This window comes from Meleagris gallopavo, chromosome 5 (genome assembly GCF_000146605.3).
Source record: "Meleagris gallopavo isolate NT-WF06-2002-E0010 breed Aviagen turkey brand Nicholas breeding stock chromosome 5, Turkey_5.1, whole genome shotgun sequence".
NCBI classification, from domain to species: domain Eukaryota; kingdom Metazoa; phylum Chordata; class Aves; order Galliformes; family Phasianidae; genus Meleagris; species Meleagris gallopavo.
This window is the reverse complement of record NC_015015.2, coordinates 25,370,851-25,398,325: the sequence shown is the minus strand read 5'-3', so window position 1 is coordinate 25,398,325 and position 27,475 is coordinate 25,370,851. Positions and strand designations below refer to the sequence as shown.

The 27,475-nt window shown below is 40.2% G+C and overlaps 1 protein-coding gene across 4 annotated transcripts in view; it reads left to right on the top strand.

Annotated features, from left to right (window-relative positions):
• The window catches only part of PAPLN (papilin, proteoglycan like sulfated glycoprotein), a 71,083-nt gene that overhangs the window by 25,534 nt on the left and 18,074 nt on the right, over positions 1-27,475 (top strand). For 2 of the 4 annotated variants that reach the window (XM_031553555.1, XM_019615592.2), the window contains 13 exons: positions 6,742-6,807; positions 15,769-15,884; positions 17,090-17,150; positions 17,428-17,530; positions 18,420-18,550; positions 18,891-19,014; positions 19,680-19,760; positions 20,443-20,615; positions 21,212-21,335; positions 22,360-22,486; positions 23,179-23,244; positions 25,216-25,423; positions 27,088-27,264. In XM_031553555.1, coding sequence (XP_031409415.1) covers positions 6,748-6,807; positions 15,769-15,884; positions 17,090-17,150; positions 17,428-17,530; positions 18,420-18,550; positions 18,891-19,014; positions 19,680-19,760; positions 20,443-20,615; positions 21,212-21,335; positions 22,360-22,486; positions 23,179-23,244; positions 25,216-25,423; positions 27,088-27,264 — 1,551 coding nt within the window. In that variant the 5' untranslated portion in view covers positions 6,742-6,747. Of the gene's footprint in view, positions 1-6,546; positions 6,808-15,768; positions 15,885-17,089; positions 17,151-17,427; positions 17,531-18,419; positions 18,551-18,890; positions 19,015-19,679; positions 19,761-20,442; positions 20,616-21,211; positions 21,336-22,359; positions 22,487-23,178; positions 23,245-25,215; positions 25,424-27,087; positions 27,265-27,475 lie in introns of those variants that run through there. The other 2 variants (XM_019615593.2, XM_031553556.1) reach the window with 2 other exon arrangements.

Sequence of the window (27,475 nt, the reverse complement as noted above, 5' to 3'; positions counted from 1 at the left end):
TTTTTTTAACCTTTTGCCAGATAAGAATTACCACATTTATGTTTAGGATGAAATGAAGTTAAATAAAAATTTGAAGTTGTTCTCCAGCATCCCTTATCTTACTAAAGGATTCTTCAAATTTTGAATTGGAAAGAGTTAATCTGAGCCAGCTAGCGTGCTAGCAGTAAAACTCAGTGTTTGCTAATATTTCAAATTGGGCTAAATAATTCATTTAAGTGAAGTCTGTGCTACTGAGGGCAGTAGTTGACCTAGAAGGTTGTTAGCCATTCCTCTACAATTGTTGATGTTTGGGACATTATATTGTTATGCATTTTCCATATGCAGTGTGTGACTGCTTGTTGCAATATTTATTGTCTAAACTAGTCTGCATGCTCTTGTCTTTTTCCTACGTGCTCACACACTTAATTAACAACTAAAGACAGTGAGACTACCAAGTAGAAGGTAGAATCCTATCTTCTCATAATGAATGTCTGGCTGCAAACCCAGTAGTGGAAGACTGGATGCAGAAAATTGAATCTCATCTGATATTAATAGGTAGAAAGATAGCTGTCCTCATGAAGCACTATATAATCTCCTGCAATATGGAGATTGGGAAGGAAGCAAAACAATCTCTTCCCCAATAGGGTATGGTGTGATGTCTTCCTAGGCTTCCTGTGTGTTACACAGTCTAATCTTGCTCTTCCACCCAGTGGTTTTTCAGCTTATGTTTTGTGTGATTGCTGTATTGAGTATAGAACTGTATGAGATGGGCTGCTATAGCTTCCGCAGGTGGTGCTGAATTTGATGTTGCTATATGCTGGCAGTGTTTTTACAGAGGACTTCAGAGTCAGCAATGTTAAGCAGTGCTCCAGTTCAGGTTTTGTGTGTGCTGTGAATCAGGCAGAAGGCTGAGTTGAAAGACTGTTGATACAGCATTCTAGAAGAAGCTCATGTGTTGCTATTATTCAGCTGGTGCTCTCTTGCTGTGCTTATTAACATGTTTTTCTTAACTTTTTTAACTTAACAAGGTACATTTTTAGAGTTATTCAGCTGAAAAATTAAAATGCATAATATTGCTGAAAGTACGTCTCTGCAGGATTGCTTTTTGATGAGGTTTCTTTACTCCTAGCATGTATGTTGAATGAATTAAAAAAATCTGTATCAGTGATAAAAATACCTCTGTAAAACTTTTACTCAATTTGTGTTTTTTTTACCTTCTTCTCCCTCCCTTCTCATCTCACTAAATGCTTTCAACCAGTCTTGTATTTAAGTACACATTTAATAAACGTTTATTCACTGCTTTGTATACAAACAGTTCTTTATAAATTTGGCTTGTTGTGTGGTCAAGACAAAGGAAATTCAGCATCCTCTCACTTTAACAAGCATATGTCTCATCCACCCAACCCAAAGGGCATCTGGCCTCAATTTTTTTTATTTATTTTTATTTTTATTTTTATTTTTTTAAAAATAATAAAGTAAAAATCATTTGCTGTAGGCAGAGAAGAGAACAGGTAGGCCTGATGTTAAGATGTATCTTGGATGTGACGTTCTCTGTCCAAAGGAATATGTTTATTGGTTCCTTTGGACTTTGTGATGTGATCCTCATGCTTTCCCAATGCTGCACTCAGCATAAGTAAAAGGAGTTTTTTCCCCTGTAATTAATCCCTGCTCCATTATCTCCTGTCTTTCACCCTGCCCTTCTTACCACATCTGTATATTTTCCATTTTTAACTCACTGAAAACTTGAAAGATACGGTAACAAAACAAAGATGGAACATGAGAAAACAAAGCAAAAATCCACAGTGTCTTCAGAAAAATGCAATGACTTAAAAACTTAGAGACTTCAATGAATGGCTAAGAAAACTGATACCACTGGAAAACTGGCCAATGTAATAGTCTTTCTGATTCCCCACCTCTTTTCATAGGCTTTATATTTTATTTATTTATATTTATTTAATAATTGAGGAAGATATGATGTATAAAGATGTGGGAGTGCGGAATGGTAGTGGTACAGTGGGGAGGAAATGCTGAAAACATGCAAGCAGTAAAATCACACTGGTAACTTCTGCTTTAATGTCATATGTGCTAAACTTTACAATAAGCAATTTTAATCAGTATTGCAGTAAGCAAATATTTATTGCAGTTCTAAGCTGTGGCTCAAGCTATGCAAAGGCAGCTTCTCTCAAGATGAAAACAATAGATCCACACTGAAAATTCAAATCACTGACTGGGACGTGAAATTAGCTGTAAGTGGCTGGTCAGGCTAGTACTGCTAGGTGGTTTTGGAGCTTAACTGCAAGACCAGCCTGGCTGTATCTTGTCTGGCAACAGAGAAGAGCCCACCCTGAAGGAGACATTTATCTTCTGCCTTTCAGAACAGTCTCTGGCCAGCAAATGTGGTATATGCCTTTGCCCAAGGGGTGATTAGAAACATGATTTGCACACAAAAGATTGGTCTGTCTTATTTGCTAAGCAGAGAAGAGCCACGTACCACTAGAAGCACTGGAACTAACGATACTCATTTTCTTCTGATTTCTTGATTTGATTTGTAGCATCTAAACAGTTTAAGTTATTGTTTAAACAAGGCTGAGTTACTCATGACATCTCTTTCAAGTTTGGATTCCCTCCTGTTGAAAAGAAGTCATTTTCTCTCCAACAGAAGTTAACTTAATGTTTTTGAAACCTTGAAATTAGTTTCAAAGTTACTTTTACGCACACAAGTATGTATATCTGCAATGTAGGTCTTGTTTCCCTAGGAGCATGGATATTGAGAGGTGATTTGGAGAAGAGGTCAAGTTTATGTAGGCGATCATGACCATTCTTTTGTGATTAGGATGATTTATACACATAATTGGAAACACAGAAGTCATTACAATTATCCTTGATTCTCTTCAGTTTGTGTCAAAGCGTATTCCTGGTTCTAAGGCATGATTCACTGATCTTGTTAAGCCTTCATGGCCCTTGTAACTAAATAAAATATTTTAAAACCTGCTTACTGCTGGCTTCGCTATAAAGAAATCTCCAAGACTGCCTGTCTTTTCTAGACATTTTATTTGTTAAAGCAAAAGCTTATTTGAGTAGATTCAGTGTTGAGCCCTGAAATAAGAATGCTTTTCCAAAGTTACAGATGAGTTACATCTAGATGAGTTTAAAATATAGTATCTCTTCGTATCTCTTCATCTCTGCCCTGTATACTTTTTCCCTTCAAAGAAAGTTAGCTTTTCTACTTCTGAAACCTTGAAATCAACTGGCAGTTTCAAAGAATTTTTATGTATATACACAGGCAATGTAGTTCTTGTTTCCTTGGGAGCATAAATGTTGAAAGATGAGTTATGTCCAGGCTTAGAAATGATAGCCATCACCTCTGTGACACTCTGTGCCTCCTGTCTGCAGTGCCAGACAGAAGTCAGGATTGTGAATGCAGTTCAGAAAGGGGACCAGAATATGCTTTATGGGTATTGCCAGAAAGAAGTTTCTCAAGTTTCCACAAAATATGATTTGGTCCTTATTGTTTTGGAACCAAAGTAAATGTCCTTAGTTGCTAAATTTAATTCCAAGGTTAAACTTCTCCAGTGCTAATCAGGTTTGGGTTGGCCCCTGTTGGAGAAAAGAGCTTCATAATTCAGCTATACCTTTTACTAATATAACCTGAGCAGTTAGTAGTGGATGCTGTTCACTTATTGTGAATTAATTCTCATACTCCCTCTTACTGATGTAACTTCAGATTTTAGCACTGTGGCAGGAATTCTTCCTTGTTAGTTTTCCAGCAGATGTTCCATATCTGGGGTGTATAGTCACAATTTCCCCTCAGGCCCCGCTGCTATTTCTGAATGAAAGGGGGGTGGAGATGCTGTTCTAGTGGGAAAATGTAGATGGGGAGAGTTGAAAAGAATTAAAGGAGGGCAGGAGGCACAGAGCGCAGCAGCTGCTGTTGTCACAAGTGAAAGCACTGTGAAACACTGTCCTTTTCTTTCCTTCCCCCGCACATTCAGGCTTCGGTGAGAAGAATGGCAAAACAAACAGAATAACATATGTTGCCATATCCCAGGTCCTGTAAGGAGTGAAAGAGCTGTTAAATCCAGAAACATAACTGCATAACTTGACCATTTTTTCTTGAAGGTTTCAGACAGATTCACGGGTCTCATCTGTGTAATTTCCAGTTGGAATTAAGGCTAAAAGGATCAGTGGTGAATACATCTTAGGAAGCTTTCAAAATAACAAGTTTGTTGAAGCTCAGAGAATCGGCCACAAGATTTGTCTTGCAGTGGAGCATTTAATGGGCTAAAAAAGTCCTTGCTCCTCCTTCTGACCATTTTTCCTGGAATCTGTTAACTAGTTTAATAGGGCTGCATGGCCTAAACATTTTAATGCTAAATTTGGGCCAGATGTTAGACATATGAAAGCAATTTCTGTGCTCATGCAATTGCACAAAGGCACAAGTGAGCACGAGAGCTATAACCTGTTGCTTTTTGCTAGGGATTCTCCCATATATTTGATGCTGTTTCTGGTAGTCTCCTCATAGAATGTTTTTACCCTGTCTAACTACTAGGGGACTGGTACCGCTGCCAGCTGTGCTGAGCTGCTTCTCTAGCCTCCTTTCCAGGAGCATCGTGGTTTTGGCTCAGCTTCTTACCTACCTCTAGGTTCAGATTCAGGAATGAGCAGTACATTAGCAGCAGTGCTAGGCTGCTGTAGCAATGGATGTGATTCCCACAGCTGTCCATGTGAACCTGAGAAGTGCCTGTAATGGAAGTTATGAAAGAGGAAGAGATTTTTCTCTGGACAGTAAGAAAAGAAGCTGAGGAGTCTCAAATATTATCTCTGTTTGTCATCAATACCATTTAAAAAAAAAAAATGCTGTTCTTATAGTGCCTTTGCTGGATATGTAAGGACATTATAAGCTGCTTCAGAAAAGTTTTGCTGTTTTCTGTGCATAACTTGTACCAAAAGTGTTGTTTTACCCCATCCCTTGCAAATGTTTAAGACTGAATTGGATGGGGCCCTGGGCAACCTGACCTAGTAGTTGGCAACCCTGCCTAAAGCAGGGGATTGGAACTAGGTGATCTTTAAGGTCCTTTTCACTCAAAGCTATTTTATGATTCTCGTGGCTGTTCTACCTATCTGAAAATGTCACTGTTGGATAGGGCTGTGACACAGATCTAGATGTTGGCCTCAGCTGCACTTAGAGTGCATTTAACCTGTTATGGGGGCAGCTCTAGATGGTTTTTTCCTTTGATTTTAATTGAAAGAGAATTAATAACGCATGTGTGCAGTAAAGGCTACATAGTCTTTTCTCAGTTTCTTAAGAAGGCTAATCCAAAGTGAATGAAAGTCTGTTCATATATAAAGCTCCAAAAGCTTCATTTTTTTTAGGAATCGTATGATTGGCACTCAGAATATAGTGGCAGAAGCTTATTTTCTCATTACGTTTCCTTTGCATTTCCTTGTTATTTTGCACAAAGAATTTGGTCCAGCTGGGTTTTCAGCACTTAATTTCAATACTCCAAAGGAAAAATATTAGAGAACACGTCTTTCATCCTCACCACTCTGGATGTTGGGAATGCAAAAATCCATGTTATGTATGGATTTATGGAGCTGTAATGAGCAGAGTGGATTCAGTGAGGCATAGCACTACAAGAAGAATAGTTGCCCATCATAAAACTTACTTGAAAGACCCAAATGCTCTATCAAGCATGTTTCATTTTATTTTTGATACGATGTTATGATTTTATGGCAATACTAGAGTTGTGATATCTGTTTACATTTTATCTGGATTTAATAGGTCAGGTTAAAGGAACAATACATAACTTTTTAATGTTAAAAGGGGCATCATTTTTGCTTTTTTTTATTTTAATGCATTGTGAAAAGAAGGCTTTTCCTTTTTCCAAATTTGATAGGAACTTGGTGTAGATAAGAACTATGCTAGGAATATCTAGTGTATCTCTTCTTTTTGGGCTCAGTCAACAGGTCATGAGAAAGGGGCCATAAGAAGTAAGAAGCATCTAGTGACCAAAGTACCATTTTTCACAGCTGTAAACTGTGGTGGATGGTGGTTGGTGTGGGTTTGGTTTCTGCAACTCACAGGAGGAAGGATAGAGTAGCAAGAGACCTCAGTTTAATGCTGAGGTTCCAAATTAGCATAACACCTTGATTTTTTAATTTTTTTATTTTTTATTTGAAACAGTTGTATCCTGCCTTCATAGTTTCTGTGGCCCTAATCTCCCTTCTAGCTCTGCAGAGGGGCTGCAACTACAGTTGGTTAAATCATGTTATAGCTGTCTATGACAAACTGGGGGATTTTAAACATGCAAGATCACACAGGAGATGTGAAGCTTCACCAAGCCACACAGGATGACTATAGGGCGCAGAAATGTTAACTGAGGAATTTCTTACATTGGGTTGGTTGAAGTCGTTACAATCTTAGTGTTTTATCATGTGTATATGTAAAAGGGTGGGAGGGCAGGCAAGCAGTGGCATGCATCTTCCATTGTGCCTGGGGATGGTGTTCTCGTAATACCAGAGGAAAGTTCAGAGAAATGTTTGTGCTCAGTAATTACATTCTGGCTTTCCGTGCAAGCTAATTTCAGTCTTTGCAGTTGCCTTCATCTATCGACGGAGCATAGTGATAAAACCGCTTTTCTTCTCTAATCTTGATTTTAGTTCCACATCATTTTTTTTTTTCTGTATGATATTTGAGCTTTGTCACCATACAAGCAGCAAAGAAGCAAGCAGTTCTGATCAATAACCCTTGTGTTCCCACAGACACAGATGAAGAACTTGCTCCTGCTCCTGTTCCTGCTAGCAGAGATGCTGCCTTCTGCATTTTCAGTAAGTAGAAGCTCTTCTGAATACCTTTGCAAGAAGTTAAAGGTACTTGTAGGAAGTATTTCCAAAAGAACTAATGGGTTGAAGTCATCAGGCCTACTGTGGTTCTTTAAGAAAAGTCTAATGTAGCAATTAAACAAGAAAGTTCTGGCAGCCTTTGGCTTGAGAATTGTTATTTGCAAAGCAGTAATTGCTATATCCTGCTTCAAAGCTTTAGAGAACTGACATGGAATTAAGACGAATGAATCTTTGGTTAGCTGATTTAAACCACTAAGGCTACACGAAAGAGAGAAGTTGTATGGTTTCGGTTTTAAGGGAGGATGTAATAATTATACTAAAGCAATTCAGTATTGTCAGAAATGGAGCACAGTTGTTAGGAATTCATGTTCCTCTTCTTTGTAAGGGAAAAGTGGGACCTTTCTGAAGTAAATGAAGTTTGAGAGCAGTGCTTCTGAATTTGTCTTCAGCTGTATTAATGAGTTGGACAATCTGAAGTAAAAGGGGACCTGCTGAGTAGATGGGAAGTCTTAGCAAAGGAAGAAGTGTTATGTTTGTTAGATGTAAAGGAACAGAAAAGAGGGGATGGGAAGAAGTAATTATCACCTGGAGTTAAGTGTTTAGTGGAAGTTGTGAGGAATTATATACCACTAAAATTAATGAGTCCATAACTTTTAATCTCTCAAGCAATTATGAAATTCTGTTCCTATATTCAGTATTTGCAAGTGCTTTGTAGGCCTCTTTTGAAGATAAGGGACAAGACGCCAGAAACCAAGCAGAGTTTTTTAGCTGTCATAGACTTCTTATCTTGAGTTGGAAATATGCTTAAATAAGATCTTTCTATCTCAGATCTTGAAGAAGATTATGCTTTATAGCTAAAGAACCACAAGCAGAATATACATTATTCAGTTCATCTTCTCACCTGCCTATCTGCAGCCTGGTGATGTTTTGGAAGGGAAATGTCTGAAACACTCTATATACAAATACAAATGCTGACATTTCTCTTTAGCATTAGACTGTCCCCTGTATGCATTCAGTAGGTCCTATTGAAGGCATGCTGAGTGAAGGAAAAAGGTTTTGCTTGGCCACCACTTTATTTCAGCTTCCCTAATGTACTGGATCTGTCCAAGCTATAAAAAGATCGGAAGATCCAACAGCACTGAGACATTCTGCTGTGGTGATTCTCCATAGCATACTGTGTAGAACCACGGGTTTGTTTTGCCATATATTCTGATTCCAGATACATCATAAGCAGATGTCTAGAAAAATCTATTAGAAGAATGGTAAATATGCATAATTTTCCTCAGTGTGCTTCCACTGTCCAGTCATGTGTGGTTTATGAACCCTTCAGGCTGGAGTCATCTCTGTTTCTCTTCCTCAAACTTGTTCATTGCCTCCTTGAAGCAATCTAAACCTCTAATGGCACAACATTTCTGTCAAAACCAAGATTCTGCTCTTTAGTGATTAAATCATATGTCACCATTGTATTTGTTAGGATAGGATTTAGCTTTTTTCCTTTGCACCGCTTAATTTATGTACGTGAAATCCCAATTTTCATTTTAGTAACTCGTTACTCATCGTATAGTGTCTTTCTGTAGTTCTTTGCAGTCTGTCTCTAGTTCTCTGTCTTTTATTATGCTTATCGTTCATCTTTGTTATTTGCATGTTTATGGTGTAATTCGTGAATATGTTGAGCAGTTCATGTTCCTTAGAGAATTCTGCTGCTAGTATCAGTTTTTGCAGTGAATGGAGATTTCACTTCTACATTTGTTTTTGACTTCTATCCATGCAAGGATTTTCCTTCTGGCTACTTAGCTTCCTTCAGAGCTTTAGGTGAAGGATTTTGTACAGTCCTTTTTGGAAATCTGAATGTATCAGACAGATTACCTTTGTTGGTATGTTTACAAATATCTCAGAGAACTGCAACAGCCTTTAAATGACTTGTCTTTAAAAAAGCCTAGTTGACTCTTCCCCAAATATATGTATGCAGGTATCTGCTAATTCTGTTCTCTGTTATAGTTTCTATTAATTTATTTAGTAGATATCAGTTTTATAGTACATGGGTGTGTAATTCTTTGGGTTCTCCTGAGGTCCATTTGTAAATTGGTGTCAGATTTTCCACTTCTCAATAATCACATACTGAAGCAGTTTTAGCTGAAAGAGTTGTCTGCCAGTATATAATCATTTGTTTGTTTCAACCTTGAGTTCCTGTTAGGTCATTTGGATAAACAATTTCTAGTGACTTCATTCTGTTTGTTTTGACCACTTTTCCAAAATAAGTCTGTGGTCATAAAATGTTCTCACAGTCCTCTTCTTTGTGGAGCTTTCTGAATGTTTCTTGTTCCTTCCTCAGGGATTTCAGTAATTAATTTAACTTCTCTGCATTAGCTGTGTCTTTTTAGCTTGCTCTTATACTCTAGTCAGCTCCAGGCCACCCTGAGCCTCAGGAACGCTTTCCATTTCTGAAAAGTAGCTATTACCTGTTCTACCCACTAGCCAGTGAATTAGACCTGAGGCAGCACCTACCTGGTTCTGCAGTAGGTGAGGCAGGTGCTACGCTCTGTCTAGCTGAAAAGCAGGGGATGTGGAAAGAGACAGCTATATTGTGCTAGAGCCCATAATGGGGTAGAAAGAGTGAGGTGGGCTGAGGGTGGTAAACACAGGGAATATGGGAATGAGTTGCGAACTGTAAGGGAGTGGGTTAAGTACTCTAAGAAGAGCCTAAAGTATCTGGAGGGGCTGAAGTTGTAGGGGAACAGATGGATTTTAGTGGGTTTGTTGGAGAGGATATGCTAACAAGCTAGAGTGGTAGAGGGTAATGGAAGATGGACACAGTGAATTCAAACCTCAAGCCATTAAACTGTTAAAACCTTGCTTTTTTCTTCTCTTCGAGAAACAGTTTATCTTAATAAGCTGCTCTCTTCTTCTGTATCATTTTGTGTTTCACTTCCTGCTGTCACTATCTTGTTCTCTCTCATTCTTTTTTTTTTTCCTAGGTTTGTTCAAATGCAGTTCTTTGATTGCATATTCATTATTCATAAAAATGGTACTTGGCATTCTTCACCTTCAAAGCTCTTTGCAAGCCTGCTGTGTCTGAGCCAAGATCAATGGTTAAGAGGGAATTATAAAAAATGCTTTGTTCATGTAGTTCTGATTCATTCGCCTATTTTTTGTTGCATTTTAGGCTAATAGCATAGCTGGTTACAGATGGCTTTATCTTGAAAATGCATCTATTGGAATAATAACATGTAACTACATTATAAATCTCTGAGATATACTGAATGTTCTCAGCCCCTGACAGTTAGGTGTGAACATTGAATGCCACATCTTGCAGGGTGTAGCTGTGTGGAAATATTTTAAGTGGTCATCATTGTAGTAAAGGACAGGTCTTCTGAACGTAGAAAGGAGAAGGAAATAGCTCACATCCTGAAGAGCATGTGGTTTTACAACATATACCAGGTACGTTGTTTTTCAGAGTCTTGATGGCATTGCTAGGCTTTACTGGCCCTGATCAGCCTCCTTCCACCTTGCTCTATTTAAGCCCTCAGATCTGTCAGCTCCCCAGCAACAATGCTATAATAGGGCCTGTTCTCAGCCCCAGGGAAGTGCTTGATCCCATGAGACAGGCCTGGCTGTAAAGACAGCTAGGCTGTAAAAGCCTAACCTTGTTCTGCTGCCCCTGGGAGATCCTGCCACTGGACCCCAGCTTCCATGTCCTCCTGGCACATTGACAGCTCTTTTTTTTTTTTTTTTTTAGTCTACCTCATTAATCTTTCTGTAAGAATCTAACCCTTTCTAAGGAATTATTATTCAAACCTAGTAAAGCTCCACAGAGACTTCCATTAGCCCAACCTTTGGCAATGAAACCATTATGGAATAAATGGCTGCGGCGATAACTTTCTTTTGTAAAACATTCGGTTTTTACCTTTCTTTCATAGATGTTTCAGCAGCAAGGCTAGAATTCAAGGTGTGTTAAGATAAGCCTTATTTCAGAAAATATAAACCCCAGAAAGTTAGAGTTTATCAAGCAAGAGTAGTGTAGTGTTATTTATTTGAGAAATACTGTGAAAGATTAAAGAGAAACAGTCTGGTCTTAATTGTAGTTTTACACCACAGAAGTGTTGTATAAAATGACAGTTACATCTGGGGAATCAACTTCGCATTACTCAAGTTATCGTTGGCAGCTGTATCTATACTCAGTGAGTAACAATACAGAGATACAATACAAAGTCTTGTGCTTCCAATGTAAAGAATTTCCAGTGTAAACTTACAGTGTAAATTTTCCACCGGTCTTGGTGTTGGCACTGAGATGTTCTTGGGTCTGAATGGAATCTTTTAACTGCATGATGCAGTTTCAGAAGTCAAAATAACAGCTTTTCGGCATCCAGAAAGATCCTCCAATTGCAGCTGAGTGGAACAAAGATATGTGACCTGCTGAGCTAAAATTGAGCAGTAGTCTTGTTTAAAACTGATCATGATTGTTGGAGCTGTATAATGTGATATTTTATTGCTGCTTGCCTATTTGGAAAGGCAGCACAAAGAGTCGTGGAACAATTAAGGTTGAGTAGGCCATCAAAGGTGCCCAATGAATAGGGGAACACTAAATGGAAGATTCTGGCTGGAATTTAGTTTGTTTGAACCTATGGTTGCAAATCTTCACTGCTCTCTTTGGACTGTGTAGTAAATGTATGTTTGCTTTCATAGCTTATTAGTAATTAGTGTCAAGGCACTAGGGGAAAATACTTATATTGACTCATAATCCATATTAAGTTATACGAACTTTGTAGATCATTGCATCCCTACAATGCACATCTGGGACACACTCTCTGCTGTGCACAGTTTCCTATTGTCATCGAACTGATTGAGAAGTGTTTCAGGGGCCCTCTTTAAGTTATTCCTACATACTGCCAGAGTTTTCGGGCTTTTTGGGCTAAGTACCACTCATAGCTTCTTTTCCAGTACATGTTTGATATGTAAAAATATATATTTTATGATATATATTATACTATCTAGTGCCATTTTCCAGAGTTATCTTACTTTGTGTGTCTGATACATACTGAAATTCTCATTAAAGACAAAGATTGCAGCTGTAGTGATTCAGAGACATACGTCTTCTATTTGCTTGTTTTGTCAGAATCAGTCGGCCTGATAAAGCAGGTGATCCAACTACATCACTAACACATCCATCAAGGAATTGATGAAAACAATGCACTGTCCATAAAAATGAAATCATTGACCTTGTAAACTTTTGGACCACCGTAGCTCACTTACCAATGAGCCCTTAGAGCATGTGATTCCAGAGTCATGTTTTCTTCATCAGTGTTGCTTGAAGATAAACATTGCCACTGCTTTAACAGGCAATAGAACATGACAGAGCAGCTAGGCATTTACTGTTCGTCCTTTCTGGAGTTTTCAGAAGTGAGATAGTTGTATACTTTCTCTGGCTTTTTCTGAAACATTAAAATATATACTTACTGCTGATAGAGGACCTACATTCTTGAATGCATGCTAAATTCAAGCAGAGGGGGAATGTAGCCAATTGAATTAATAGCAATGATTAAGTTTTTAGGCCTTTAGCTTCAGGGTCCAGCAGGGCCTGGCATTTAGTGATTCTGGCTGACAATAGATAAAAGCATTCTGGACTCAGAGCAGAGCATAAAGAGGCTTTGGGGACAGAAATTAGCTGATAGCATCTTAAAACATCTTGTTATCAGAATATATAATAATAATTTCCTTATTTATTATGTTGCTTTATATTTGTGCACGCATGCATACAGTCACATCACTGACATATTGGGAGTTGGGTTCCTATTAAAATATTTCTAACACCATACAGCTTTGGAAGGATTCTTCTGTCTGACACTCCTTTTGGGGTGTACATAAATGAAGTGATACTGAGAAAATGATTGTTTCTGCACTCTGCAGATGTATAAGGCTTACAACAAAGAGTCCCTGCAGATTTTGCTCTCTGTAGAAGGAATAAAGAATGCTACTTCTGTAGGAGAGATATTGGAATATTTATCATGTTGGTGTGTGTGTCAGGGAAGGGTTTTCTGTCCTAATTGCCCTCCTGTAATCAGTCTTTCAAATGCACCTATTTGGTGCATTTGGATTTTTATCTACATGTTTTCTTCACCCTTATGTTGACTGAAAGATTCCTTGTTTCCAGGGTGAGCTAATACTGCTTCTAAATCAGTCAGCTGATACAGAGGAATAAGACTGCAGAGAATTAGAGTGGTAGCATGTTTCATTCTTTTGGGAGTAAGGGAGAAGGGATTACAGGGGGCAGAATTAGGTGCCTGAAAGAAACACTTGGGAAAATAAGACGCTTTTCTGAAAGCTAAAACTCTATTGATGGGATTACTCCCGGAAAGGCAAATGAGAATGCCAAAGGCAAACACTGAGCTGAATATTTGGAACAGAACAATGGTAGCTAGGTTTGGCAAGAGGTCAGAGAGACATTGACTTGGCAGACAGAAAATATGTGGAAGTGGTTGTAACCTGGGTAGTGCCATTGAGTGAGCAGAGTGAAGGTAAACAGAGTTAGTCTGAACTAGAAAACTTGTCCTGAAGGATTTTGCTTGCTGAGGTGTTAGAAAGAAATGCACAAAAACTTGCATGAAGAAAATCAAATAGCGTAGGCCAAGAAAAATGAGCTTCACGTTAAACCAGTGATGAAAATGGAGTGACTCTGGAGAATGATAGTTGTGGGTATGGTCGTAGCAACTGCGTAAATACGGTAAGATATCTTTGACTGTGTTGCCATGTCTGTAGCAGGGAATTACTTCTTAAAAGAGGCCGAGAGGAAGAAAAACAAGACTATAACTCAAGAACTTGCAGTCTGGCAGGGAATATGTGCAGAAAATTACAAAAACTGTTTACATGACAAGGGAGGATTAATTCGTGCATCTTGCCCAAGTTGAATTCATTGGATGATTTATAATTATAGGATAGTTGCTGTTTCTAGAAGAGATTTGTATGTCTTATGTAAAAATGATTAACTGAAGTGAAAAATACATTCAAAAAGTGAGGAGCTCCTGCCTTCTCTGTAGGCCCTGGAAAGCAACCCTGGTGGGTGCGAAGTGTGAATTGGGGTGGGGTAATATCCCTGCAATAGTGAAATTCTACATCTCTAGCACGTTCCTCCATTCCAGTAGAAAACTCTTACAACGACACCAGCTGCCTGATCATCAGGCAGTAATTTACATGAGAATGCAGGAGGGATAACAGGAAGGGGTGGTAACAGAACACAAGCAGGGAGATATGGAGGGTGAAGCTGTGGGGTGAAGTAATCTAGTCACAAAAGGGGCTCTGTGAATCTAGAGGATAGGCTGGGAGCCAGACCCAGAGGTTATGTAGATTTGAAATACAGTGTGGGTGAAAGAAAATTGGAATACATCCCTTTTTATTTTTACCTTTCATTTTCAATAATGGATTGTAATTACACACCAAAATAACAGCCTTACAGGCTTAATCTGAATTAGCCAAGTTAGCATTGGCCTGCATGAACCAGCAAGAAGTGAAACTGCACTGCAAATAGATAACGACGTTATGAAGTGATGCCTGCTTGCAATACTCAGCTCTCAGAATGAGCTGCTTCTCATTGTGCAAGAACAGCCTGAAGACTGCCAGTCTTACTGCATGCAATTTAAATAGATTCCTGATGTCTTTACAGCATGAATGATCTGCCACTAGATTATCACATGGGCTCTTGCTTGAAGCAATAGGTGTAGATAGAAAATGTATTAATATTCACCTGTTTTCATAATCGTTCTACCACGGCAGACATATGGCTTGTTGTAGTCTGTCTTGTGTTCTAGAATAATGAACCGCAAGCAGGAGCTGCTGTAGATCCTTGCATGTTGCTGAATTAATTTGTAGATTATTAAGGTGAGAGGGAAAAGGAAATGGAGTTTGCAAAGATACAATTTCTGACTCCTTTTTGAGTCTTCCTCTGCCTTTCTTCTCCTCATTAACTCAAATACCTAAATACCCGAACGGTATTTATTACCTTATCAGCTGTGTAATATTCATGTAAACTGCCCAACAGGTGCAGCTGCTCAGCAAATCCTATCTTTGCAGTGTCACTCCCTGGGCAACCCTTCATTTACTGTCTTTTTTTGCAAACATTGCATCCTGCAATTATTTTTATTTTCAGGATGTTGCTATTCTTCCCACTAAATCATAGAATCATAGTATCCTTGGAGTTAGAAGGGAGCTCTGAAGGCCATCTAGTCCAACACCCCTGCAGTGAACAGAGACACCGTGTTCTGCTGTATGCAGATCCTGTCAGCTGCAGCAGGCCTCCTTCCTGAAAACTTATTTTGTATGCTTTTACAACAGTGTATTTTGTGTAATTCTATGGCAATTTTAACATCTTATCCACATCATCATGCAGATTTCTCTTAATATAAGTATTCAGAATGACTTTCTAAAACAGAATGAGTTAAGGCTACTGCTAGTGATGGCCCGTGCCTTAACATGTAAAATGTTGTGCAGGTGAAAAATGTCCAAATACAGATTTTTTTTCCTGCCTTAAGATCTGTGTTCTAGGGGTTTATTTACTGCTTCCTTCATTTCTTCTAAGTATCTGGCTTGGAGCCAAGGACTTGGAGTTAAGGGGTTGTGTTTATCTGGTCTGGAGTGACCCTGCTCATAGCTCCTGAATTGTTTGCCTCTACTGCTTTGCTGAGAGGGAGTTGTTATCTTTCAGATGATTATTCTAAAGTACTGAGATTATGAAGTTGGAGCTGCTGTATGTCTTCAGGAATGTACTACTTCTAGTTACTAGAGGCTTGGCTTTTCTGATGTATTGTTCTCTGCCACGTTTCATGCTAGAAATGCAAGGTAGCAACACAGTCTATTTTGCAAGAGAACAAAGAGGTGTTGTTTCATTTTCATTGTGTATGTTTGTTTGTCATTTTCCTTATGTCTGTTTGATATGATTGTGCTTTGTGTTATTTACAGGGCCATAGGATGGGGCGGCAGGCTGGTGTTTGGGGAAGCTGGGGTGAATGGGGCAAGTGCAGTCGGAGCTGTGGTGGTGGAGTCAGTGTTCGGCAACGGCGCTGCTATTTCCAAAGGTAAGATCTAACCTCATTTTTCTTTCTTTAAATGTAGGAAAAAGTCATGTAAGTCCACTTTGACACAATCTTTTGCTTTAATCTCATCACTGCTCTATTGAAGAAGACTGTCTTTAACATGTCTTTGCTTGGACTCCTTTGCTTGAATACAGTGATCTCTCTTTGAGGCTGTACAATGAGGTGACTGGTATTGCAGCACCCGTTCAATCAGGTCTAGCGTGGGAGACTTGGGGGAGCTGGAGGAAAGGTCAGAGCATTTGATTGCTCTCTCAGGAGCCAGTGGCTATGCAAGATTTTCTCGGGCTTATGATTTCCAGGAAGATAAATTGTCCCAGTGAGTGGAGTGGAGTAGGCTTAAGCAATGTTAACGCAGTGCCATCTCATTTGTAGCAGATTAGATTAGTGGTGACAGAGACTAGAAGTGTACTTGTTGGGAATTATGAACCTGAGAGATCCTGTTGTATAAAAAGCAAGAAAAGGAGGAAAAAAACTAACCTTCAGCCCCAGTAACATCAGAGGGGGAAAGAAACCACCCTCACCCTGATTTAAAGAAGGATCATCTTTGAAAGCTGCCTGTCATGGTATACACTCATGTCTTGTTGCCGGATTAGAATTCCTGGGGACTTGTCTCTCCATTTTAGAAGTGCTGAGATGTTAGATTTTTGTTGACTTTTCAGATCAATATACTTCATGGCTGTTATTCGCTATAATTCTCAGCTGAAAACATTTGACTGGAATCAGTGTTGCACATTCTTCATGGGCATCTTTAGCTCTCCCTAGGAATGGGCTTAGAGTGCATGTAAATAGCACAGTAAGTGATATGCATACCTATTCTGAATTAGCCAATGCTGTCTGTCTTGGAATATGTGTCTGGGTCTGGTAAGGATATGTCAGCTATGTGCTACTGGACAAAGGACAAAAAGTTCTGTTTCCATTACTTAGTGAAAACAATGCTGAAGAGCTATCCTGTAATTGTTCTTGTTTTATGTTTCACTCATGACAGATTGCAATCTGTAGCAGAAAATAACACTAGAAAATGCAAACTTGCATTAGTAAGAAAAAAGAAGTGCTTTTTCATTATTTTGCTGCTTCAGGAGACTGTGTAAATATTATATGCTGTATGTGAAGGTTATTTGGGATATCTACCATGAGATGATTTTTTTCCTGTGTTCAGACAGCTTAATGGAGTTTTTTCGGTGTTTCAGGACAGAAAGTGCTTCCAGTTGCATTGGACCAACTCGAAGCTATCGCTCATGCAATATTCAGGTAGAGTACAGTGTTTGTACTCTGTTGGGTTTTTTTGCTTTCTTGTTGCTCCTTTTCCCATTCATGTTCAGAAGTAATACGCTACTGTTAGATTCTCTTTCTCTGGCATTACTGATGAATGCTGTTCATCAATGGTATCTCTTCAAAAGAATATTGATTCCAGACAAGAATTTATCCTAAGATTTTATGTGTGAGACAGAAGGGACAGTTTTTAGCTGCACGCTTAATTCTCCTCCTTTTCCTGATGTCTGGTGAAAATGTTTTCTCCTCCAAACAGAGCTGTATGGAAAGCTCCAGAGATTTCCGGGCAGAGCAGTGTGCAGAGTTTGATGGGACAGAATTTCAAGGAAAGAAATACAAGTGGCTTCCGTATTATGGAGGTAATAATAAGTCTTGCAAAGTAGAGTTACTCTTCATCTCTGACTATCAACAGTATGTTTTGAGGTGACTATAATGTTATAGACTGTATTCCTACAGTAGATATTTTCCTAACTGCAGTAGCAAGGGGGTTTGGGGCATGGAAATAATCTTTTTGTCAGCAGCAAAGCTAACATGAAGCTGACATGAAGATGCTACATGGGCAAAGAGACACCTACCACAGCAGCAGTACATAATTGTCTCTTGTAACAGCTGTTCTTTCAGGAACATTGCTCAAGAAATCTGGAACTCGCTGCAGCTGATCATAAAGTATTAAAGAAGCCACAGCTCTGCTCAATTTTACTGTATTTGTGAAAGAATACTGTAAGATCTCAAGCAAGATGCATGAGAAATAAATGCATGTAACTAACAAGTCCTTTAGAAAACATGAGATATTTGCAATTGGCCCACACTTTCTTGAGAAACCGCTTCAGGAAGCAGATTTAAGAACGAGAGTTCCTCACTCTGATCGTTCCCAATGCCTTGCTGTCTGTTAAAAGAACAGCTTTCTTGTGTTCTGTACCAACACATACTCTCTTTCCAAAAAGCTTTGCATTCACTCTGTGGAGCATAAGAAGAGTTCTACTAAGGAACAACCAAATATCCCATGGGCCAACACGACCTTTCTAGCACCTGCCAATCAGGGTGCCTGAGGAAAAGGATGCATACAATGAGGTTTTCCCATGGTACTTCTCCATCATCCAGCAGTTTGTGACCCAGAAATCTGCTCAATATCTGCCACTTAATATCAGTTCACTCCTCTTTCTGCTTCTGTGATCTAAATCCAGGACTCTGATGCATTAGCGAGCTATTAGCCATGGTACACACTTTTTTTTTTTTCTCTCCTACCAGCACCCAATAAGTGTGAGTTAAACTGTATTCCAAAGGGAGAAAACTTCTACTACAGACACAAGGAAACTGTGATAGATGGAACTACTTGTGAACCTGGCAAGCGGGATATCTGTGTAGAGGGAGTTTGTCAAGTGAGTCATCCTGTTGCTTCCTTCTTCTGCCATTGCAGAACCTGTCTTTCAGGTTCTTCCCTTTCTTCTACTTGGCCCTTTGTAATAATATCTAAAAAGTGGATTCATTCAGTTTCTGGGATGCTGAGGAGGATATCAACAGTATTTATCTACCTGTCTCTGGAAGTGAAAGGGAACAGGTCAGCTCTGTCCTCTTGACAGCAGCTTTCCTACCTTCTGATTTCCCACATTCCCTAGATTCAGGCTTTCTCGTGTAAGAACAATCCATCATTTAGCCATTTTGTCTTTCTTTCACTTGTCATTATGGTTTATTCATATTGATGCCCCTATGCCCTGACAGGCTGTTGGCTGTGATAACATACTAGAATCTACCAAGAAGGAGGACAAGTGCCTGCAGTGCGGAGGAGATAACAGCACCTGCTATGATGTGAAGGGCACTTTTGATGTGCCCAACCTTCCCAAAGGTACAGATGATCTGTATAGTTCAGGCAGGTGATAAGGGGAAGGTTAAAACTAAACTAATGTGACACTTCAGCATCAGAAAATGTATTGATTGCCTTACTCAGGGAATCATTTTCTCAGTCTCAGAAGAGTCAAATGTACTTGAAATGCTCCAGGTGTCTCCCTGTTCAGTCTTTAACAGATGCTATAAATGTACCACGTGAATATAGCTCTGTGCCATTTTCACAAGACTATCCCTATACACAGTGTCTCGAAAGCCCTACTAGAATTTCTGCAAGGCTATAAATGGAACGGAATCTTCTGTATTTGGCCGATTTTGAATCATTTCAAGACAACTGTGCTGTGATCAAATCTTAGTCAAGACCCAATATGCCAGTTACTGAAATCCTAGATTTTAGAACATAAAAAAAATGACTTTGCACTAATCCATGTGCTTACTTTTCTGAAGTGTAGTTGAAACTGTATGCCCATGGGTTGACATCTTGAGAGTTTTTGGTGAAGCTATTCAGAATACAGATAAAGTGACAACTGAAATGCGTTGAGCCACCATCATAAAGCTTATCCAGTTGTTCAGATACAAATGAAATTGGAAGAATCAGTGATGCACAAATGTGACTGTGTACTATAAACAGATAGATATTGAGTAATCCCCATAATTCTTCTTCAGGGTACAATCAAATGTTCATCATCCCTGTGGGAGCCACCAGCATCCAAATCAAGGAGGTTATGCCAAGCAGGAATTTTATGGGTAAGACTGATATCAGAACATGTGTTTCAGTCTGTTTGGACTCCAGGCATTGCATTAAAATTTGGTTTTCAGGTACACTGGGATTTGCGAGATTTGCCTTGATAGTTTGATCTGGCAGAGGGAAGAACTCTGAAAATCAGGTCTGAATAATGAGTATCTTTGAAGTGTTAATAACGCTTAACTCTGGGCTTCAGGTTTACCTCATTTTCACTGAAGGTAAAGTCAGTACAGGAATAAGCTGGAGGAATTTGGCTGTGCAGCATATAAATGCTTTCTCTGCAGCAAAACTGGCAAGAACTGTCTGAATATACAGCAGTTTCTGGCAAGTAAGCGTTAGGCTGGTCCAGCATTTTTGGTGGATAATGTTCACCTTTATTTGCCCCACTTGTGATGCAGAATTTAGTGAAAATGGGAGCATCTCTGTTGAATTCTTATTGTTCATTTTTATATGCAAATTTTTGCGATGGTGATAGGTGCTGCCATATTAGATTGTCACTCCACTTAAGAGGATTGCAATATTAATGCAAAGAGGTGGTGCTCAAATGATGACGCTGAGAGCTCTGTTGGCTGCCAGTACCTCGAAAGTCCAGAACAGGAACTGTCTTGCAGTAGCTAGAACCAGCTTTCAAGTCATAAATGTTAATTTATTGTCTTTTCTTCTCTGGCATGTGGATTTATCCAGCTGTCAAGAATGTGCAAGGGGATTATTATCTGAATGGACATTGGACAATTGACTTCAGCCGAACGCTACATATAGCTAGCACAGTTATGCACTATGATCGTGGCTCAGAAAGTGATCTTGCCCCAGAGCTCCTCCATGCCAGGGGTCCCACCACAGAGCCCTTAGTCATTGAGGTAAGTGGCTGTGCTTGCCCCCACCGATACTGTTTTGTTTTGCATAGCAGTCCTCACTTAGTGCAGTGAGAGTGTATGGGTGGAGATGAGATGGGAAATACTCTTGAAGGGTAACTGGGCCTCCAGGAATCTTACAAAGCTGTAGGCCCTTAATCTAGACCATGGTGTTTTTCTTGCAGAAAACACAGTGTTATGCTCTGGTTCTGAGGCCCAAAAAGGAGCAAAGCAAGGCTTGATGTATTCCTCTGAGCTCTAACTTTGAGATGAGTCTGCACAGAATGGGTTTGGTGCAGGGACAGGCTCTAGGGTACTGCATATTATAGTGTACCGTAGGCCATGTCAGGGTATTACTGTAACAGACCAGGTAGATCTTCTGTCTATGAGAGAGATGGATGCACCCTTTTCTAAAAAATTTTTCTAAAAAATGATACTCCCTAGATAATCAGAGAAAGCAAGGAGAAAATACAGCCTAGAGAAAAAGACCTCTTTGAACTGGAGGGACCAAGTCAACTCAAACCCTCAGGCACAGCAGAGAAATGCTGAGAAGGGAAGAAGTGCTGCTGCTATTTTCATGACTTTACCCCATCCTTTTATAGCTCATCAGTCAGGAGCCAAACCCAGGAGTACAGTACGAATACTACCTGCCTACACACAGACAGTCTACAGGTTACAGCTGGAGCTACAGTTCCTGGAGTGAGTGCAGCTCTGAGTGTGGAGGAGGTAAGGGGTCAAGACCTGGTTCAAGGTTTATATCCACACCATGAAGACACAGTGTGCTGCCCTTTGCAGCTGCTTCTCAGCAGTCTCTTGCTGGAAGACAACACAGATATCTGCTGGTGGCAGTTAAGGTTTTCTCAAGGGAGAGTCGAATATGGAATAACAAGAGAACTGTGTTCCTTGCATTGTCCTATCTAATTTTACATGTCTTAGTCCTCAGACTTGTTACTTGGATCTTGGATCGTAAGGATGTGTTTGTTTTATTTTGTCCTACCTCAGTTCTTAATGTCCTTTGCAGGCCTTTTCAAACACTTGAAACCACTTTCCAGGCTGACCTGGTCTGCAAAACTGGGTTGAAAAACACTGCTGTACCTCTACTATCACCTGTAAGATTCCATTTCTCTGAACAGGAAGATTGTCAGATTCTATGGGGTGTCACCAAATGTTCAGTTTGCATCAGCAAAACTATTGATTTCAAACTAAAAAACAACAACCAAAAAATGCCCCAACAATCAAACCAAAAACCTCCATCTGACTATGGAGTTTCTATCTGCCTCTTCTTGTCTTGCTGATGGCCATTTCAGTAGCTCTTGCCATACTGTGGTTTTGGGAGCTGATATTCTAAACCTGTAAGAAACATAAAGAGTTACAACATCTAGTCTTCACCAGACTGACCTTCTAGGTCTAACAGCACACACCAAGTGGGGTTCCTTGGTGAGCAGTATATGCATATGACATCTCCCTTGTGACTCTTAACCCACTCAAACAAAAGGAAAAGGTCCCTCACCTATACAGAATTATTCTGTCTTTTTTATTTCCTGTGAACTTGTGTACTCTGAGTAGGCATCATTCATACATGTGGTGACAGACCAAGAGCTGCACCTGACTCTTCCAGGTTGGTGAGTTGCAGGTGTGGATTCAGTGCTGCTTTAGAATCTTGTCTTAGCAATGCCACTGCATTTCAAACACCAGTGCATTGTTCTGGGTGCCCTACATTGATCAGCATACTTTCTTGTTTGACCTTCAGGCTTCCAGTCCCGTTTGGTGTTTTGTACCATAGACAATGAAATTTATCCAGACTATATGTGCAGTAACAAACCACGACCAGACAATAACCGGACATGTGGCCATCAGACTTGTCCCCAAACAAAACGGTAAGATTTCCTTTCCGCTTCTGAGCTCTGTCTTCCTCCTGAGGTGCTTTTGGAGCCAGGAAAATAGTGCTTAGAGAAAGCCCAAGACAAAGTTGGGGATGATAACTATATGACAAGTTTTTATGTGCACAAGAAATGGTCTTGATAGGTCCTATGTTCATTTCATAGATCAATTACATTTTCTTTCTAGCATAATTGTGGAAGATAGTCTTCTAGCCCATAGGTAGGGAAGGTAGAATCTGTGGAAGAAGGTAGGGAATAGAATCTGTGGTTTTTGTTCTCTTCAAATGGAGCCTGCCAAAAAAGAGAATTAGGTCCGAGCTGGTCTAATTTTGTCATTTATGCATTCTCAGTGTCCTTGCTCTTTGAAATAGGTGAATCCTGGAATCTTCTCTTTTTCTATTATTTTCAGATAATTTATCATTTTATCAACCGTTTCCCCCTTGTCCCTTGATTACACAGCCTTGATTACAATTTAAGCAATTGGCTTAAATTGGCTCTTAAAAGCATCCAGAACTGTAACCAGAGCCTTAACTGCACGTCTCATTGTGTATCTGGTTGTTATAGTGGAGACCTTTGAGAGTGCTGTTGTGGGCCAGGGAGTACCTGGAAAACTGGGAACATTTCTGAATTGGTGTTAGTCCATAGCTACTTGCTTTAAGTTGTTTAAATTCTTTGTTCTGTATGTAAAGGATTTCTTACATCTCTCCACCACAAGCCTGGAACCACGGTGGAGCATGGAGCTCTCAGATGAACAGGTAACAATGAGGAGACAATGGGAAGGCAGCTGCTATCTTCTGCTCTCCACCTAGTTGCCCACTAGAATCTGTGGGGACTTGGAGTCTTTCCTTTGGCACTGATGGTAGCAGTGGGCCATGCTTTGCTTGTGATTCTTGCTGATGAAAATGATGGTGGAGGGTGCTGGCTGGCAGCTTTGCTTAGGTGGTTTTGAGTGCTACTGGTAACTTGACTGGTATGGAATTGAGGAGGAGACAGATTCTTCATAGCTTTTGACTTGATAATCGTTTGTTTTAGGCCAGAGTGGTGGAGGCATGTTTTGTAAGATTTTTTTTGTTTGGTTAATCAAGATAAAAAATAGGAAAAGAGAACGTGATGGACTAGGTCTATTGAGTCATTGACCAGGACTCCAGAGTGCCATAGCAAAAACCTCAAAGTTCCTCAAAAGCTCTTTCTTTGGCCTGGGTCCTGTATCAGGCAGAAAATTGCTTACATACTGTGGTGAGTGCAAGGCTGTCACAGATGCAATCCTTAGAATGTCCACTGAGGTGTTAGAAGTAAAATAGAATAAAAGCAAAACAAATGTTCTTAGCAAACTGCTAATAGCATAGGACTTGCCTCTTAATGGTCCCATCATTATGATTGCTTTCCATACAAGGGACATAAAACAAGTGTCAGAGATGTCTTCACTGCAGTTGAAGGAATCTGTAGTTGAGTCCATCCAGTTGATACAACCTTTCTGAAACTGCACGCTTTCTTCACACGAGGCAAAGTACTCCTGTTTTTATACCCTCTGGAACTTTTGTAAAAGCTCAATCAGTTAATTTGTTTTGAGCTCAGTAGCCACACGGCTCTAAGTGGCTTCTGTTTGCTGTAATTGTTCACTTTCCAAAGGAAATATCTTATTCTGTGATAAATGGTAATCAGTTCTAGGCTATCTGCTTCTTTAATAGCAGAAAAAAGGTATCTGAAGAAGATGAACATGTCTTCTCTTGGCTAAATCTGCTGTGGAATTTCTGAGGGGATATGAATGTGAATTGGCTGGCTGAAAGTCAGTGATGAGGGCAGACCAGGGGAAGCAACTGGAAAGGTAGGGGAGAAAACGTGAACTGTCTTTACTCCCTGGCTGGAGCTTATATGTCTGAAAGAGGGAGGTAGTAGATCACTGTGATACACCACCTGTGCCTTTTAACTGCTTCCACCCCATGCTGGAATCTGAAATCCCTGAAGTCAGGCCATGCAAGCTGTGCTCCCAGCTGTGTGGGCAGCACCGAGACACAGGAATGGACAAGGAAGGGATTCTACCATCCACTCTTGGCTGTTTTCTGCACATATGCACTTCTGCTAGCAAGGATGTAACATTCCCGTGACAGCTTCAGCAACCAAATCCAAAATCTATTTTGAAGTTTTTTTTGCTTTTGTTGTGTGCTTCTGTTAGATAATCTAGCCAATGAGAGGAATAAACCATCTTCCTATTGGTTTGTCAGTTAAAAGTTTGTAAGTGCTTCTGGAGAGTTGAGCATAGTTTGCAGGCAGATTGAGATCTCAGTTTGATGATGTCTTCTGCTTTGGATGGTGGCTGGAGCACGATGGATTGTTCAGCTTATGTGAGCTGCTTTTCTTTTAGCTGATCTGGATTGTTGTTTTTTTTTATTTGTTTATTGTTTCTTCCTCTTTAGTGTTCCATTCCAGGCATAATATTTTTGCAGATGTTAGGAAACCAAAAGCCATGGAAATAAAACTTCCCCTCAGAGAAAGCTCTGCATTTCCAGAGTGACAAGTGTTTTGTAGCTGGTCATTTGCCTTTGGAGTGGAACTCATGCTTTGCATTGCCAATCAAGCTGGGCAGCGCTTGGTGAAATAGGAACTTGTCTCTGACTCTGTTCTGCAAAGAAGATATTTTCCTTGTCTGACTGCAACACGGACACGGCACTGACCTCTGTGCCATTTAGTTGGGCCATTATTTGTTTGCTTGATTCTGTGATCTACAGGTGGAAAACAGGGGAATGGGGACCCTGCTCAGCTACCTGTGGTGGAGGCACCCAGACTCGCTCTGTTTACTGTGTAGCATTTGATGGTCAGAACTCCCAAGGTGTTGTGGACAATGCTGAGTGTATGGCCTTTGCACAGCAGCCTCACAGCAGTCAGCCCTGCAACAGGAGACAGTGTGCAACCTGGAGCACAGGGCCCTGGTCAGAGGTGAGTTTGTGTGAGAAGCAACTGCCACGTGGCATCCACTGAAGGAGAATATGCCAAAGCTTGAGGGTGAAAAGCCAGGCACCTTCTCTGACACTCTATAAGGTGGGTGTCCATCGCAAGGTGCAGACTATCCCTGCAGTCCTCCAGAGAAGTTCTCCAAATAGCATCTATGCCTTTTGATAATTTTTTTCCTGTTCCTTTCACCACATGCTCTCTCCCCTGTATTTTCATCAGATCTACCAGACATTGCCGCTGTCAGTTTCTGAGCCAGACCTGGTGAAGGTTGGGGGGGCAGGCTAAGAGCTTCTGTCCTGCAGCTGGTCTTGTGCAGTAACGTTTCCCCTCTGTAAAACAGGAGCTCATGGTTCCCACTTATGCTGCTTATTTCCATGCGTATTGCTGGCCCAGCATTACTAGCCCCTGAATGGCAGTACTAAATCACAACAGTCAGTAAGGAGGATACTATTGAACTGCTGGTGACCTGCTGTTTACTGTAGGCTGTGTATCAGTGCAAGGCTTCTCTGGACAGCTGCAGTGTGTATTTATCCTCCAAACTACTCAGCACTACCAGCCAGGCGTTTAGAAGGCATCTTATGTTCAAAAGTCATAGAAAACAAAGGTAGAAAATATTGAATTGCATCTACTCAGTCCCTAAAACGAGTGAATTTTCTTTTGAAAGAAGCGTGTTGCTTGCTTGCAACATTTGATTTACAGTCTTGTGGTATTTCTTTGAGATGCAGCAGCAGCATGAAATGCAACTTTGAGGCATGATAAACAGGACTATAAGGTTTTTTTGTTGTTGTTGTTTTTATACTCTAGACATAAGGTGTGAATACTGAGGTGAATTCAGGGTTGTGGAATGAGAGCACTGTTTAGGAAAGGCACAAAGCACTAAGTGACCTGTTCTTGCACAATGATTCCTAAGTGATTCATTCTGGGGTTACAAAAAAATGACTGTTCTTCATCTATGTTTTATTAGAGATAAAAAGTCACTCTAGTAAATAAGTAGCAGAAACTCTACTTGGAAGCTCAAAGTAGTTCAGACAGCTCTCAGGTAATTTCCTATGTAATAGACTTTGGCAATTCCTGGAGAACTGAGCTGGATTCCAGACAAAACCACTGTGAATTTAACAGAGAATTGCAAAAGGCCATTTACATGCATAGGAAGATGATGTCTCACAGCTTGACACTGTAAAATGGAGCATGAGGTATTCAGGATAAAGACATGAGAAATGCAGAACCTTGTCTTTTTATCTTCCCCTGAATTCTTTACCTTGAGCTGGTTCTAATCAGGAGTAACATTAGTTTGCAGGTATCTCCTGCCACCTACAAACATCCTGTTCTGAGTATATTCTGTTGTATTTGTATTTTTTTTCCAAAGTCATTCATTCTCCTTGTCTTTTTTGATAGAGAGCAAGAGAAGTTATGTAACTATGCCAAAATCATCCAATGAACTCCCAGATCCTATCCAACGTGCCATATTGTCTCTTCTACAGCACAGACAACTACTCTGCTCATTCCCATCCAAGAATATGGTTTTTAATGCTGGTTGCTTGTTTGAGACATTCTTAAAGTGGTACTCTGCCCTGATGTTGGGGACCACAGACTGGAAACACAAGTGTAAAATAGGTGCTTCCTTTTCACTGTTGTGCTCTGTTCCACAGTGCTCAGCCAGCTGTGGGGAAGGTGTGCAGACCCGGACTGTCACCTGCAGAACGCAGCAGGGCTCTCAGGCTCAGGACTTTGCTTGTTTAACGGAGCCAAAGCCACCAGCCACCCAGCCCTGCCTTAAGGAGAACTGCATCCAAGAAGTTGGCTGGCACGTTGGAGACTGGGGCCTGGTAAGCATCATGGTTTCATGCATCGGAAATAATTGATTATATTGCTGTGTTCCTTGCAAACAAGCTTTAATCAGTGCAGCCTGCAATTGGCTGAATTGGAAAGCATGTACTGCTTCATTACCAGTCCCTTGGCTCACAGTTGCATTGTAACTGGCACTAGTAATTCTCCAGTTAATCTGTTGCCTGCTTTGTTTGCAGCTGCTATAAAAAT